Here is an 18,467-nt window from a genome sequence, read left to right on the forward strand (position 1 = left end):
CCTGTGCCTTAGATATTCCCTGAGATCTCTACAATTTCCTAGCTTAATGCTGGACATATAGCAAGCATTCGATGAAATAAGATTAACAAGAAATATTTAATAATTCAAAATCAATGTGCTTGTAAGACACTTATAAATAACACTAAGCCTTTGGGTTTCTTGAATCCCAAATTTGAAATGAATGATAGAATTGAATAATATCAACAACTTACCAAAAACAATTACTGATTATCCAAATAGAACAGAAAATGTTTCTCTTAAGTTAGATACCAACTCCTGCAATTAAAGAATCTAGCACTAACATAAGCAAATTTAGCACTAAAAAAAACATACAGGCATACCTTGGAGATATTGTGGTTTTGGTTCCAGACCACCACAATAAAGCAAATATTGAGAATAAAGAGAATCAAACCAATTTTTTATTTCCCACAAAGTTATGCTATATAACTTTACGTTACATAAAGTTATGTTTATACTACACTGTAGTCTATTAAGTGTGCAATAGCATTATGTCTTAAAAAACAATATACATAGCTTAATTTTAAAATGCTTTATTGCTAAGAAATGCTAACTATCATCTGAGCCTTCAGTGAGTCATAATCTTTTTGCTGGTGAAGGGTCTCGCCTCGATGTTGATGGCTGCTGACTGATCAGGGTGATGGTGGTTGCTGAAGGTTGGGGTGACTGTGGCAATTTCTTTTTTCTGTTTCTGTTTTTTGAAGTATAGTTGATTTACAATGTTGTGTTAATTTCTCTGTACAGCAAAGTGATTCAGTTACACAAATATACACATTCTTTTTTACATATTCTTTTCCATTATGGTTTATCATAGGATATTGAATACAGCTCTCTGTGCTATACAGTAGGACCTTGTTGTTTACCCATTCCATATATAATAGCTTACATCTGCTAACCCCAACTTCCCACTCCATTCCTCCCCCAGCCCCCCTGCCCCTTGGCAACCACAGGTCTGTTCTCTATGTCAGTGAGTCTGTTTCTGTTTTGTAGATAGGTTCCTTTGTGTCATATTTTAGATTCCACATATAAGTGATATCACACGGTATTTGTCTTTCTCTTTCTTACTTACTTCACTTAGTATGATAATCTCTAGTTGCATCCATGTTGCTGCAAAGGGCATTCTTTCTTTCTTTCTTATAGTTGAGTAGTATTCCATTGTGTATATGTACCACATCTTCTTTATCCATTCATCTGTCGATGGACATTTGGATTGTTTCCATGTCTTGGCTATCATGAATAGTACTGCTATGAACATAGGGGTGCATGTATCTTTTTGAATTAGAGTTTTGTCTGGATATATGTGGCAATTTCTTAAAATAAGACAACAATGAAGTTTGCTGCACCAAATGACTCTTCCTTTCACAGTTTCTCTGTAGCATGCAATGCTGTTTGATATACCCACAGTTGAACTTCTTTCAAAATTGGAGTCAGTCCTCTCAAACCCTGTCACTGCTTTATCAACTAAGTTTATGTAATATTTTAAATCCTTTGTTGTCATTTCAACAATCTGTACAGCATCTTCATCAATAGATTCCATTTCAAGAAACCACTTTCTTTGCTCATCCATAAGAAGCAACTCCTCTCCATTCAAGTTTTATCATGAGACTGCAGCAATTCAATCACATCTTCAGGCTCTACTTCCAATTCTAGTTCTCTAGCTGTTTCCACTACATCTGCAGTTACTTCTTCCACTGAAGTCTTGAACCCCTCACATTCATCCATGAGGGTTGGAATCAACTTCTTTCAAGCTCTTGTTAAGACTGATATTTTGACCTCTTCCCATGAATCACAAATGTCCTTAATGGCATCTGAATGGTGAATTCTTTCCAGAAGGTTTTCAATCTACTTTGCCAAGATTCATCAGAGGAATCACTATCTATGGTAGCTATAGCCTTATGAAATGTATTTCTTAAAAAATAAGACTTGAAAGTTGAAATTACTCCTTGATCCATGGACTGCATAATGGATGTTGTGTTAGCAGGCATAGAAACAACTTGAATCTCATTGTCCCTCTCCAACAGAGCTCTTAGGTGACCAGGTGCATTGTCAATGAGCAGTAATATTTAGAAAAGAATCTTATTTTTTTTTGAGTGGTAGGTCTCAACAGTGGGTTTAAAATATTCAGTAAACCATGTGGTAAACAGATATGTTGTCGTCCAGGCTATGTTGTTCCATTTATAGAACATAGGCAGAGTAGATTCTTAATGGCCCAAGGATCTCGAGAAATGGTAAATGAGTATTAGGTCAACTTAAACTCACCGACTGCATTAGTCCCTCATGAGAGAGTCAGACTGTCCTTTGAAGCCCACCACTGACTTCTCTCTAGCTATGAAAGTTCTCAATGGCATCTTCTTCCAGTAGAAGGTTGTTTCATCTACATTGAAAATCTGTTGTTTTATGTAGCCACCACCTTCTTTCATTATCTTAGCTAGATCTTCTGCATAACTTGCTGCAGCTACTACATCAGCACTCGATGCTTCCCCTTGTACTTTTATGTTACAAAGCTGGCTTCTCTCCTCAAACCACATGAACCAACTCTGCTAGCTTCAAACTTTTCTTCTGCAGCTTCCTCACCTCTCTCAGCCTTCTTAGAATTGAAGGGAGCAGAGGCCTTGCTCTGGATTAGGCTTTGGCTTAAGGGAACATCGTAGCAGGTTTGATCCTCTATCCAGACCACTAAAACTTTCTCCATATCAGCAGTCAGGCTGTTTTTTTTTCCTTATCCTTTGTGTGTTCACTGGAGTAGCACTTTTAATTTCTTTTAAGATCTCCTCCTTTGTATTCACAACTTGACCAACTGTTTGGCACCAAGAGACTTAGCTTTGGCCTGTCTTGGTTTTTGACATGTCTTCCTCACAAAGCTTTTGATTTAAAGTCAGAGATGTGGGACTCTTCCTTTCACTTGAACACTTAGAGACCATTGTAGGGTTATTAATTGGCCTAATTTCAATATTGCTGTGTCTCAGGGAATAGAGGGGCCTGAGAAAAGGGAGAGAGAGAGACCAGGAAACGGCCAGCAGGTGGAGCAATCAGAACACACACATTTACTGATTAAGTTCACTGTCTTAAATGGGCACGGTTCATGGTGCCCCAAAACAATTACAATAGTAACATCAAAGATCACGGACCACAGATCACCATAACAAATATAATAATAATGAAAAAGTTAGAAATATTGTGAGAATTACCAAAATGTGACACAGAGACATGAAGTGAGCAAATGCTGTTGAAAAAATGGTGCCAGCAGACTTGCTCCACACAGGGTTGCCACAACCTTCAATTTGTAAAAAAATGCAGTATCTGCGAAGCACAATAAAATGAGGTATGCCTATACTTAAAAAGTTAAACCTTATATAAACAAAAAATAGAGTTAAAGGAAATTTTACTTATATAATTTCCTCTTGTTTTAACAATTATTTAGGGATGCTCAAGTAAAATTTCATTGTACATTTAACGATGAACATTTTTCTGGTAACAAATCTCTAACTCCAGGTTTCAATACAAAATAACCACTATTTTTAAAGCATATCTTGAATTTGATTGATGATGTTTTAAAATTATGATCAAGCCTACAAATTTCTCTCTTGGTAACATACCATACATGTCAAGTTTTGGTTCTTACCTTTATTTCTAATGTACCACCAAAGCCCATTTTAAACTGTCCATGCATATCTTTGGTAAAAACTCTTTGAAAAGTTTGCTTGAATAAGGAAGTGTTGAAAGAGTCACCCATTACCATGTATCCTCTGCATGGAAAGAGCAAAAAACAATGTGACACAAGGGTCCATGTGTAAAACCAGAAAAGTAAATTATTTTTCAACACTACCAACAAAATTTTAAAGATATTTCCCAAAATGTGTGATAGTAACATTAATTTTAAAAACTCAATTATATGAAAATATCCCCACGCCACAGATAATCTCAATTCTGAGGGTACCTGAGTGCCCCTAACACTTGTATCTGTCCTCAGTAATTTTTAAAAATTCTTTTTTAAATAGGTAATACATCTATACATTACAAAATTCAAAACGTACAAAAGGGTACATAGTAATATATGTGTCTCTCCCATCCCAGTTACCCAGTTCTCCCTACTGGTGAAGACATCTGACAGTTCACAGCATTCATTCTCATTCTTAAAAATAAATATCTCCATGTGTAGTGCGTGTATATGCATATATTGTCTCTGTGTGTCACACTGAACTTAACAGTGTTATACCCAGTGAATGAGAATACAGGCATATTTTGGGAGTATTTTCACTTTATGCACTTAAGTACTGTTAAATTTTTTTCAGTAACCATGTACTTTTATAAATTTTTTTCAGTAACCATGTACCTTTATAAATTTTTTTAAGTTTTAAAAAACACTAACTGTCAAAAACTATTCTGAGATGCCATTTCCACCCTAATAAATCAGCAAATCAGTCTGACAACATATTCTGTTGATGAGGCTGTGGAAAAACGGGCATGATCATAATTGCTTATGGGAATGGAAAATGGTGCAAATCCAATGCAAGGAAACTTGACAGTATCTAACAAAATTACATATGTATTTTCTCTGTAATCCAGCCACACCACTATTAGGAATCTATCCCAAAGATAATCGGGCAAACAAAAACCAAAAAGCAAAATATAGGCACAAGTCTATTCACTGAAGTACTATTTATAATAATAAAAGATTGGAAACAATCCAGATGACCATCTATTAGACTAGCTGAATAAAATACGGCACAACCACACAATGGAGTAATATACAGTTGATCCTTGAAAACCACAGGTTTCGAACTGCGTGCGTCCACTTATGAGCGGATTTTTTTCAGTAGTAAATATTACAGAACTACACTATCCACTGATGGTTGAATCTGAGGATGCAGAACTGCAAATATAGAGGAACCACAGATATGGAGGGCCAACTAAAAATTATATTCAGACTTTCCACTATGCAAAGGGTCAGTTCCCCCAATCCTCAAATTGTTCAAGGGTCAACTGTACTACTATAAACCCATTTCCAAGATATCAGTAAAAAATGCAAAGTAGGGGAAGCTATGTAAAACTTTCTACTGTTTAAATTAAAAGGCGGATACATATATCCATATACAACCTGAGTACAAACATTTACATGTATTTCCTCATCATATTTTAAAAATATTTTAAATAGTTTTTAAAACAACAATAAAACAATCAAAAATTACATTAGGCAAAAGAAAAAAACTGATGTGGTATAATTAATCAATGGAAATTTTATTTTTGATACTGCTAAAGTCCTAATTTATGTTATCTCTGATGTTATAATAGATAGTATGCTGTTAAATTTTGTTTGCTCTTTATAGTTGACCCTTGAACAATGTGGAGTTTAGGGCACAGACCCTTATGTGCAGTCAAAAATCTGTGTAAAACTTTTTTTGTTTGTTTGTTTTTTGCGGTACGCGGGCCTCTCACTGTTGTGGCCTCTCCCATTGCGGAGCACAGGCTCCAGACGCGCAGGCCCAGCGGCCATGGCTCATGGGCCTAGCCGCTCCGCGGCATGTGGGATCCTCCCGGACCGGGGCACGAACCCGTGTCCCCTGCATTGGCAGGCAGACTCTCAACCACTGCGCCACCAGGGAAGCCCTGTGTAAAACTTTATAGTCAGCCCTCTGTATCCATGGTTCCACTTCCTTGGATTCAACCAACCAAGGATCATGTAGTACTATAGTATGTATATATTGATAAAAATCCACATATAAGTGGACCTGTGCAGTTCAAACCCATGGTGTTCCAGGGTCTACTGTATTTGTTACTGTTATACAAAAATATAGTTGAATTTTGTACACTGACCTTGATTTAGAAGTCTTGAGAACTTAACATACTAATTCTAATAGTTTGCATGTAGATTTTTTCAGATTTTCTACTTTTGCAAACATGTCATCTAGAATGATCTATGTTATCACTAAACCTAGTAAAACATCCTAAATTAATGGCAACGTATACCATACCCTACTTATCCACTCCCTTTTACAGCAAACCTCTATGAAATAGCTGTCTATACCTTTACTACTCAGTGTTGCCTTTGGTCCCACAACATTAGCATCACCAAGCGTCTTGTTTGAAAAGCAGAATTTCAAGTCCCATCCTATGCATACTAAATCCAGAATCTATATTTTAACAAGATATCCAACTGACTTGTACATGTGAAATGAAAGTCTGAGGAGCTCTGGTCTATGTTAGCTGCTTCCGATCCCCTCTTCCTGTTCCTTTTCTTATTCACTCTAAGTCAACTTTCAGTGCTCTTAGGAAAGTCACCAATGACCTTCGTAGTGTTAAATTACACAATCTTACAATCTCATCCATTTTTATTGCTTTAAAAAACCAACAATAGGGACTTCCCTGGAGGCGCAGTGCTTAAGAATCCGCCTGCCAATGCAGGGGACACGGGTTCAATCCCTGGTCTGGGAAGATCCCACATGTCGCAGAGCAACTAAGCCCGTGTGCCACAACTACTGAAGCCCATGTACTCTAGGGCCCATGCTCTGTAACAAGAGAAGCCACTGCAAAGAGAAGCCTGCGCACCACAATGAAGAGTAGCCCCCACTTGCTGCAACTAGAGAAAGCCTGTGCACAGCAACCCAACACAGCAAAAAAAAACCAAAAAACAAAAAACAAAAAACACAGCAATATTCTGACAACTCCCCCATTTATATCTCTAGATATAAATTCAGACCTATCTTCTGCATTGTAGGTTCTAATATCCAACTGCCTACTCAACCTCTCCCCATGGATGTCTACTGTTATCTTAAACCAAACATGTTCAAAACTGAACTCCTAATCTTCTCCCCAAATGTTCTTCCTCCCAGTCTTACCCATTTCAATAAAGGACAACTCAATCCTTCTAGACTCATTTGGTTTTCTCAAACACCAGATCCAACCTCCTAGCAAATTCTCTGTCTTCTAAATATACCCCAAATCCAACTACTTCTCACCAGCTGTGATGCCACCACTTGATATTCCTGTGTCCCTCTACGTACTAAAGACAACTAAAGTCAAATGATCCTTTTAAAGCATTAAGTCAGATCATATCACCCCTCTCCTGAAAACTCTCTAATGACTTCCCATCTCACTCAAAGAAAAATCCAGGGCTTCCCTGGTGGCGCAGCGGTTGAGTCCGCCTGCCAATGCAGGGGACACGGGTTCGTGCCCCGGTCTGGGAAGATCCCACATGCCGCAGAGCAGCTGGGCCCGTGAGCCATGGCCGCTGAGCCTGCGTGTCCGGAGCCTGTGCTCCACAACGGGAGAGGCCACAACAGTGAGAGGCCCGCGTACAGCAAAAAAAAAAAAAAAAAAGAAAAGAAAAAAGAAAAATCCAACAAACTAGGAATAGGAAGATACTCAACCTGATAAAGGCATCTACAAAAATCCACAGCTAACATTATACTTAATGGTGAAGGATAAAATGGTTTCCCCCTAATATCAAGAACAGGCAAATATATAGGGACAGAAAGTAGTTTAGTGGTTGTCTAGGCTGAAAGGGGGAGGGGGAGGAAGGAGAAATGGGAAGTGACTGCTAATAGGTACAGAGTTTCTTGCTGGGATAATGTAAATGTCCTAAAGTAAAATTATGGTGATGGGTAGAATATACTAAAAAAAAAAAAAAGAAAAAACATTGAATTACATGCTTTAAATGAGTAAATTTTATAGTATGTGAGTTATATCTCAAAAAAGCTACCAAAATAATAATATAAAACAATGACTGAAGGGTATGAAGATGATCTTTTCCAACAGAACTTGTGCCTTTTTAACTGTATTTTAGAAAAAATTTAAAGTAAGCTTTACTGAAAGGAGTATCAAAAACTGTTAATAGCTGTTGCCCTGGAGTGGCAGGATCATGACTATTTTTTTTTCCATTATCGGTTTATATTTGTAAAGTGTCGTTATTAGTTTATAACTGCCATACTTGTAAAAATGTATATACATACCCAGTAAGGTTAGGACAGCATTTCATCTCCAGGAGACCTGTCTGATCTAATGCACATGCATAGATATCAATAACATGACCAGTCGTAGCAGCGCGATTAGCCAATGCTTCAAAATGCTACAACAGATTTTTTAAGATCAAATCAAAGTAATGTACAAACTTAATCATCCTATAAATCTTTTGCCATTAATAAATCAAAATGATCTAAGAAATACTAAAAGAATAATCCATAATAATTTAAATGTGATTTGTTCTAATTTAATTTTCTATAACGTCTCATAAAATGATACGATAACTTCTAATGAGTCTGACACTTTCACATTCTTTTCTTTAAACGCCATTCATTCTAAATGAACTCCTAAATTTCGAGCTAACCTTGAAGAAAGGCATGTTGCTCTTCATACATACACATGATGGAAGAACAACACAGAACTCTTTTTCCTGGATAAATCTATACTCAAGTAACATGAAAAATAGACAATAGCAAAAGCATTAAGATAAACAAATATAAAACTTTTTTTGAAGCTCTAAGAAATACTCCAAATTCAAAAGGGAAGTTAGGTGACAGGAAAAAAGCATCCATTAATAGTGACAAAAATTATCTGTTATTAATTACACCCTAAAAATATAATAATGACTACCAAAAAGAAATATGAGATAATACAGGACAACTAAACTAAAATTGTAAACTCTAGACAATTTTTTTAAAAAGGGGGAGAGGGATGGGACATTAACAAGCAGAACCAATACAAGGGTATCAAGAGTCAACAGTAGTGAAAATGTACTGACACAAACCCAGATAAAATTGAAGTTACATGAACAGAGAACAACTTATGAGAAAATGACGGACTATTCAAGCTATGAACAATATACATATCTAAAGGGCAGCCTCCTGGAAATGAGAAATTGGAAAATTCAAGAAATTCTTCCTGATGGGAAAGACATTCTTTAACATGAATATTAAAAAAGACACACAGGTTTTCTCTCAGGAGTAGTTTTTAAAGAGACACCTATTGGTGCCCCCTATTAAGTTTTTAAATATTTAAAACCAGAAAAAATATAACAAATTATCAAGGAAGAAAAAGACTATTTCTCTAATTCTGAGGAGCAGTTGCAGGATCATCACAATATCAGATTTATCATAAAGTAATTATATTCTTCCTCTTCCATCAAATGAATTTTTTTAGTAAGGCAAAAAGACTTAAAAACCAAAATTACCTTAGTTCCCTTTTTAACATATTTGGCATTGTCTTTTTCAATGTCATGCCATGATCTTATGGGTGTCTTCAATTCGTCTCCAACCACCATTCCAGGCCCCTGAGTGGCTGGACCACCAATGAACATCATGATACGAGCACCAGTGTTGGGAAAAGTACACTATCAGGAAAAAGTAACTCATGAGAAGAGTTTAAAGGAAAACATATTGATATACATTTATGATAGTGAATTTTGATATATTCTTTCTAGAAAACAGGGAAGCATACATTTTCCAAGAATAATCAACTGTTTAAAACAAAATTTAAAACAAGATGTTTGTGTGAATATCTTTCTTTTGAAATCCTATTCTAATAGCAATGCCTTCCTAATTTTAAAATAATCTATAAACCTGATCCCTATAAGCAAGGATGTTCCTCCTGCTTAACTAGTACTAGATAGGGAAGAGTAGGAAAAGAAGAAGAAAAGAGGGTATCTTTTTCTGTTTGGTTGTTATTTTTGTTTTCTATGCTTAAAATACATGTACAACTTATATTTCTAATTCAAACTGATGGATTGAGTACTTCAATCTACCTCCCCCTTCTTCCCAAGATGCCAGTGAAATGATATAAATGGTACTGTTTAAAAAATAAACAAGAAAGAGTACTATCAGCAGACTAGAAATTTTGAGGAATCCTAACAACAGATTGTACTGAATTGACAAAAGAATTTTAACTATATATATTATGTATAATTTAAAATATATATGTACACATATATATACCAAAAGTAAGCCAGATCTTCCCAAGGGAATATCTTAAAAACTCTACATTTAGAGTCGAAAAAACACAAAAAGCAGCAATGGGCCAAAGAAGTGCAGTCAGATCCAGAAACAGCAGCTAATGACAACAGATTTTAGCAATTCCTAAGAACAGCTCTCTGAGAAAAGGAGGCAATCTTCCCAGAGAAGGTTCTTAGCATAGAAATTGGGGGCTGAAAGATACAGAACAGAACACATGTTACAATGAATATCAAAATAAATATGACAACTCTCAAGAGTTTCTAGAATGAAAATCATGGCAAAAGTAAAAATACCTCAAGGAATGGGCTAAAAAGCATGTCTGAAGACCAAGTTAGAGATATGGAAAATAAACTTGAAGAAACCTCTAAGAAATAGGAGCAAAGAAGGAAAATATGAGAAAAAAAATAAAGATATGAAGAAATACAGAAGTCCAACATCAATCTAATGAATATAGAATAAAAAAGAAAAAAATAAAGTAAGCTGAAGAATGACAGGAGTCTTAATGAAAGGACCTACCAAAAACCAAACGTAATTAATGAAAAATAATCAAACCTAAACACAGCCTAATGAAATTTCAGAACTCTAAAATTAAAGAGAACATTCTAAAAATGTTCAGTGGGAAAAATAAGTTTCCTGAAAAGGACTAAGAATGAGACTACATCAAATTATCCAATAAACTATCTGTTAGAATACTAGCGAGGAATGGCTCAAAGATCCTATTGAAGGGCTTCCCTGGTGGCGCAGTGGTTGAGAGTCCGCCTGCCGATGCAGGGGACACGGGTTCGTGCCCCGGTCTGGGAAGATCCCACATGCCGTGGAGCGGCCAGGCCCGTGAGCCATGGCTGCTGAGCCTGCGCGTCCGGAACCTGTGCTCCCCTATGGGAGAGGCCACAACAGTGAGAGGCCCATGTACCGCAAAAAAAAAAAAAGATCCTATTGAAGACAGGGACCCAAAGTACAAATGAAGTGAGAGGGAAAAATTAAAAAACATTTTTAGACATGCAAGAACTCAGAAGATTTATAATAAACAAAAGAACTGAGTACAATCCAAAAGAAACAGGGAATCTAGAAAAAAAAATTAAAGGTATCCTATGACTTTAATACATGAAAGATTCCCCAGCAAGCAGCAAAACTGCAATGACAAAGAATTACATCTCCTTCTCTATGTGTATAACCACTCTATTCCACAATTAACAATATTTATATATCATATTTGAAATGCTTTTATTTCTAATTTCTATAAGCAGTTATTGAACAAAAATACACAGTGCATTTTCAAGCTACATTATAGCTTCAGAAAAGAATGTCAATGATATATACTTTGAGGCTAATTTAAAAAATTTGTGATTAACAAATCTAGGCAAGAGCAAGGAAAACTGCCTTTTACTTTTCATTTTTATACATCCTTGCATATTGTTTGAATGGTTTTTTTGTTTTGTTTTGTTTTTTGTTTTTTTTGTGTGGTACACGGGCCTCTCACTGTTCTGGCCTCTCCCGCTGCGGAGCACAGGCTCTGGATGCGCAGGCTCAGCGGCCGTGGCTCACGGGCCCAGCCGCTCCGCAGCATGTGGGATCCTCCCAGACCAGGGCACGAACCCGTGTCCCCTGCATCGGCAGGCAGACTCTCAACCACTGTGCCACCAGGGAAGCCCTGTTTGAACGTTTTTATCAGGTATACTTATTACTTCTATAACATTCTTAAACTAGATTAATAAACAAATAAAAATACTGTTTTCATACTGGGTATCATACTGCTGAGGTAACAGCAGTCATGTAAAGCTGAAACATCAGTAAAGAACAAGAACAAATTAAAGTACACAAACCACACACCTTCATACCTAGAACTCAAAAAGCATTCAAACTTCAAGTTACTTATAAGTAAAAAAAAAAAAAACACTAAGTCCCAGTGAGCTATCTCCCATGCAAGCCTTCACACAAGCAAGGGCAGTTTGGGGAAAAGTACATGGAAGAAAGAAGGAAGCTAGCAGCCAGCACAGAACAACTGCCAGATTCAAATGAAAACTTATTAAGGGGCACTAAAGAACAGCTAGAAAATAATCAAGAGCATGAAAACGAAATAAATAAGAATAAAAGATCAGAGATAAAGTGGTTGAAATAGAAAACAAGCAAAGATCCAATTTATGTATAATTGGAGTTCTTAAAGAAGATAAACAAAACAATGAAAAAACTAACACTTAAAACTGTAATACAAGAAAACTTTATAGAAACAAAATACTTGAATACACATATAGAAAAGGATCACCAGGCACTAGAGAAAATTAACCCACAAGACATACTAGTAATACTCCAAGCAAATGATCAAATAATTTACAAGGGCAAGAGAATTAGGCTGGCATCAGTCTTCTCGAAAACAACATCAAAGCAAGAAAACAACGAAGCATCATTTTCAAAAACTATAGGAAAGAAAGTGAGAACCAAGGCTTTTTATATCCAACCAAGCTATCCTTCAAGTATAAAAAGGCCACAGAAAAACAGTTTAAACATTCGACAGGTTAGGAAATTCTGTACCCTTAAGTCTTCTTAAGAAACTTATTAGAAGACAAGTTTCACCCAACAAAGGGACTGAGACTACTCTGAGTATATCTTTTTGTACAACTCTGATTTGGAATCATGTTAATGTTTCCCTACACATATATACACATGCAAAACAAGAATGGGATTTTAAAAAAAGAAATGCACAGAATGTACAGCAAATGAAAAACATAACCACACTAACAGGAGGGAGGTTGTGGATAACTAACTCCATTCACTTTTGAGTACAGTATATTTTGTCCTGTATATCCTCAGAATGTTAAAAAATACTGAGCTCTAACTCCTAGGCTTCTTTTTCAGAGGTCCGAGCTAGAAATTCTAAAACTATTCTATGTGTATTCTAGGATTGAGCAAATAAGTAAACATATTTTGAATAGTCTGAACCAGCTTCCTGTGGTCAGAGAAGGGAGTTACAAATATGGGAAGGATAGAATAAACCCTGTGGTACTGAATTGGAATTAGATATATCTGAAAGAACTCTTGGTTTTTAATATATAGTGTTTGTGGTTTTAATAGAGACAGACATAGATGTATGCAGGGGTACTTAGATATATGTGTATATATGCACACATACATAATTATATAGGTATGTGTGTATATATACATTTATAGAAACATATATACATGCATATACATATGCACATACATATATTTCTTAGCTCCATCCACTAGGACATACAAACAATGACATTCCAGTAACAGTGAGCACATGAAGCATCTAGATCAGCCTGGTAGAACCAAAGCTAAAAGAAACCAGGGCTTCAAAATGGCTCATATCAGGTCCAGGGCAGGTGTAAGATGAGCCTTGAACATCTTATTGTACTAGAAAGCAAGCAAATGTTCAAACAATGATGACATATAATAAGGACATATAATAAGGACCCAGGAGCCAGCTTGAAGGGGCTCCCACTGGGCAAATCTGGGACAATTTGAGTATCAAAATAAATAATGATAGTAAAGGAATATAATCCATTGGATGAAATAAGAATCCACACCAATATAAATATATAAATGGGGAAGAACAGAATGCTCTTCCTCAAGTAGAAAGCCAACTAATAAATGTAGAAGTTATGGAATTAGAAAGTCACTATTTAGCACCCATCACAATAATAATTGACCAGGCAAGAATCAGGAATGGATGCTAAAACTATTGGGTAAAAGTTTGATGAATATACAAGGTATCTCCCCATTAGATACTTAACTCTACAGTGAAAAAAATGTAACTGTACAGTGAAGAAACCTGGCAGAAACCACCTTATCCAAGTGATCAAAGCTAAGTAACAACAGTAGTAATAAAACTTCCTGATATGTTGCACTAAGCAGAACACAAATCAGTTTTGCAATATTCCTGCCAAAAGTGCATAAGCTCAATCTACTCATGATTAAAGATCAGATAAACCCAAATTGAGAGTCCTTCTACAAAATAACTAGCCTATACTCCTAAAAAGTATTGTCATGAAACACAAACAAAAACTGTGGAACTGTTCCAGAATAAAGGACACCAGAGAGACATGACAACTGAATACAATACACAGTATTATTAGGATAACTGGTGAAATCTGAATAAAGTTTAAAGATTAGAAAACAGTGTTATATCAATGTTAGTTTCATGATTGTTAAATGAACTGCGGTTATACAAAGGAATGTTCTTATATAATTAAGAAATGTGCACTAAAGAACTCAGAAGTAAAGGGACATCATGTTTGTAACGACTTTCAAATGTTTTTTTAAAATTTATATGTGTGTAACATATAAATAGATAGCTATATATAGCTACATCTATATTTATAGAGAGAGCACACTATCTATATAAATATCTGGAGAGAGAAGGATAAAGCAAATGTAATAAAATGTTAACATTTGAGGAATCTGGGTGAAAGGTTTAAAGGAATTCTTTGAACCATTCTTGTAACTTTTCCATGTGTTTGGAATTATGTCAAAGTAGAAAGTTAGAAGAATAAAAAATGAACCTTCCCTGGTGGTGCAGTGGTTGGGAGTCCACCTGCTGATGCCGGGGACACGGGTTCATGCCCTGGTCCGGGAAGATCCCACATGCCGCGGAGCGGCTGGGCCCATGAGCCATGGCCGCTGAGCCTGCGCATCTGGAGCCTGTGCTCCGCAGCGGGAGAGGCCACAACAGTGAGAGGCCCGCGTACCGCAAAAAAAAAAAAAAAAAAGAATAAAAAATGATAGTAACAGATAACTCACTGTAAAAAATAGGAAACCATGAATCCACAGTGATATTAATAAATGAATAAATTGAAAGTTTGATGAGGAATAGGATATTTGCATGGTTTCAAAGATCCTCATCATCTAATGTTTATTAATTACAAAAGGAGGGGAAATAAGAGTAATTTTACAGTGGAGAAACCTGGCAGACACACCCTGAGTGATCAAATGAGTGATCAAAGTCATAATCATCAATAATGGGCAAATGAAAATCATGTGCCACCTGAGGGGATACAATAAGAACAGACCATTACTTCTGTGATATTCCTGCCAATGATGCAAGACCTCAATCTAATTGTGAGGCTACATCAAGGCAAACCTAATTTGAGAGACATTCTATATACTGGCCTAGTGCCAAGGTCATGAAAGTAAGGAAAGGCTGAGGACCTATACCAGACTAAAGGAGACTAAACGGACATGACCACTACATACATGCCTCTGAATTAAATCCTTTCAGTAAAAGAAATTATTGAGATAACCAGCGAAAATTGAATGAGTTTTGAGAATTAGATGGTAGTAATGTATCAGTGTTATGTATTGTATAGTACATCAGTGTATGTATCATATATTTCAAAACCTGACTTTGAAAGTTGTATTATGGTTATGTAGGAGAATATCCTGGTTTATAGGAAATACAACTAAAGTATTCAAGGGGTTGGTAACATCACTTCAGCAACTTAATCTCAAATAGTTAAGAAAAAAAGTCCTTTGCAGCTTTTCTATAAATTTAATAACATTTCAAATTTTAAAAAACATTAAAAAAAAAACTCTTCTAATTACAAAGCTAAGATACGTCAAGTGTAAAATTTTCAAATTCTACTTAAAAGTAAAACTCTCCTTAACCCACCATTAACAATTGGGTAAATATCCTTCCAGAAGCCTCTCTATACACAAAAGGATATACCACAGCTCAAACTTTAAATATAATCACATATGTGCTGTCCTATGACCTGATTTTTCCACCCAACATTATCTTGTACATATCATTCCATACACACACACATACACATTTACATTCCAAAAGAAAGCTATTGTCATTACCTCAAGTAGTCCTACAGCTATGGAAAGTGCCACCCCAGAGGAACGCAAAGGTCTCTTTCCCTGTGGTACAGGCCACGGGTCTCGCTGCAGTTCTCCCAGAAGATCTGTGAGATTCATGTCTATTTTCTGTACTGGCTGTAAGAACCTGTAAAACAAAATTAAAGAAAAAGCCATTTATAAATGTTTGTGGGTGAGGGTTTAAGAAACAAATTGTCCACTTTCTTAAAAATAGAGAAAAATAATTTGAATACACGGTAGACGAATGGTTCGCAAACTTTTGTGTACATCAAAATTGGTGGGAGGGCTTGTTTTAACATAGATTGCTGGTTCCAGAGTTTTGTTTCAGTAAGTCTGGGGTGGTGACCAAAAATTTGCATTTCAAATAAGTTCCCAGGTGATGCTGCCCACTGGTGAGGAACCACACTGAGTACAACTACTATAAATAAAACACTCAAACCAAGTATTACTTTGAGACTGCATCTTCCATTTACCAATCTAGTAAGTTTTAAGGTTACTGAATTAATTATGAGAAGATACATCAACTCAGTTTTAGTAAGACCACCTCTGATTAGTAAGTTTAGTGGAAAAAGCTACTACAAGGCTAAGGAGGCAAAATGAAAAGCTTGTGCGGGCACTATTTTTGCTTGGCTGCCCTCAACCACAAAAATTAAGTTTTTCTGAACTTAGAAAATCAAGAATATATCAAAACTAAAGAAACTCCTTACATTGTAATAATGAAAAACCAACCTTTTCAGCGATGTGATTCTACCTCAACTCTTTAAAAAGTATACTAAAGCAATATTTATATTCCTAAAAATGTTTAACAATATAGTATCACTGAATCCCTACATTCAAGTTAATGATATAGGATGCTTAAAATAGCCACATGAATTGTAAAATTCTCTTTGCCGTATTTATTACCTGTTGGAAGGAGGTGGCTGCTGTACCTGAGGACCACGTGTTGCTTGAGTAACTGGTACTTTAGAGAGCCCCAGCATTTCCTAAAAGAGATTATTTTTGTGATATCCATTTAATTACTCCTACAAAGATGTATCAAATATTTATGACATGCAAGGTGCTTCTGTAGGCATTAGGAACACAGAAATAAAGAACACAGTCTCTTCCCTCAGAAAGCAAAAGTTCTAGTTGGGGAGACTGTCAGGTAAACAGTAATACAATGAAATGATCATCATAAGACAGCAAAGTACAAGGTGTTATGTGAGCAAAAAAGAGGGATACTAGCTCAGAAATACTTTATTTCTAATTAAGTAAAAATAAGTTACTGTGTAACTTGAATGTCTATATTTCTTAACTTGTCTTCATTCATTCCTTTCAGCAACTATATCTCAATGTGCCAGGCATCTAATGTTGAAAAAAATATATAGTCCCTGACCGTATGGAAATTTATATCTGATGAAACAGACAAGAGTTAAATCATTAGCTAAATAAGTGTAAAATTGCAACTGTAATAAATATAAAGGAGAGATACAAGGAATTGTATTAATGGGGTTTATAAGGTACACATACCTTATACATCTATTCTTAATTTTCTGACTTAATGCCTAACCAAACTGCCAGTTTTGTTCTGAATTTTAGATGTGTGCAGAATTCCTCTCTAGACACATAAAAATAATGTTATTTTACTAAAATTTTCTTGAATCTAGAAATGCTTAGTCATAAAGTAATAGAATAAAAGTATATAACAGAAAATCAGAAAGTCTAAAGATTTGCAAAAAAAAAAAAAAAATATTGAACCAATCCTGCAGTATTTCCTACACTGCTAGAAGGAACAGCAACTTTTTACTGAGGACTTACGTGCCAGATTCTGTGCTAAACTTTTTGTATATACTATTTCCTCACAAAATATAATGAAGTAGATTTTTAAATTCCTGCTTTGCAAATGAAAACTGACACTCGGAAGGGCTAAGTAACTTGCCTAAGGTTACAAAACTAGTAAGTAGCAAAGCAAGATATTAATCCAGATTTTGCTATAAAGTCCTGAAAGAGTTTACACTACACTGAGTGTCCTCACTTACATTATTTCATTTAGTATTAAAATAAAATAATCTGGTAAAATAGGTATTGTTTACTCCTTTCCATAGAAGAGGAGAAAACAAGCAAAGAGATCAGCCCAAGATCACACAACTATAAGAGTTTAAGATTTGAATCCAGAACTATTTGGGGAACAAAGACCAGGCTCTCTTCAACAAGATGGGTAGAGAAGGAAGATAAAAACATTATGATGAAGAAAAAAATTTAGTTTGCATGCATTCATTCTTTCAAAAAGGCAGATGTTTTATGTATCACATATATATTACATAATTTAAGTAAAATGTATTCTACAATCAGAACTAGAAATAAACTACTTTAAATAAATTTACAGTTTAAAAATAACAGTAATAGCAAACATCTAAAAGCACAATCCATTTAATTTTCATGACTGCCCTGTAAGATACATACTATTATTATCTCCCTTTACACATGAAAAAACTAAGGTACACAGAGGTTAAAACTTGCTCACTCTCTCTTGTCTCATGGAAACAAGTGATCCTCCCCTTCAAGGTACTCTGCTTCTTATGCTCCTGAAGGAATCCCTGTCATGTTTTGTGAAACCTCACTCTCCTTATCTCACTCTTGCTTTCACTCACCGCCTTTGGTCTCTTTCTTTTTGTGTATAAACAC

At 35.6% G+C, this 18,467-nt stretch overlaps 1 protein-coding gene across 1 annotated transcript in view; it reads right to left on the reverse strand.

Annotated features, from left to right (window-relative positions):
• SEC23A (SEC23 homolog A, COPII coat complex component) overlaps positions 1 to 18,467 on the reverse strand; it is a 62,901-nt gene that overhangs the window by 33,621 nt on the left and 10,813 nt on the right. Inside the window, exons 6-10 of the mRNA XM_082617169.1 lie at positions 16,707 to 16,786; positions 15,786 to 15,930; positions 9,185 to 9,343; positions 7,968 to 8,083; positions 3,641 to 3,764 (exon numbers count right to left, since the gene is read on the reverse strand). Coding sequence (XP_082473295.1) covers positions 3,641 to 3,764; positions 7,968 to 8,083; positions 9,185 to 9,343; positions 15,786 to 15,930; positions 16,707 to 16,786 — 624 coding nt within the window. The remainder of the gene's footprint in view (positions 1 to 3,640; positions 3,765 to 7,967; positions 8,084 to 9,184; positions 9,344 to 15,785; positions 15,931 to 16,706; positions 16,787 to 18,467) is intronic.

Source organism: Mesoplodon mirus (assembly GCF_964341445.2).
Source record: "Mesoplodon mirus genome assembly, chromosome: 4".
NCBI classification, from domain to species: domain Eukaryota; kingdom Metazoa; phylum Chordata; class Mammalia; order Artiodactyla; family Ziphiidae; genus Mesoplodon; species Mesoplodon mirus.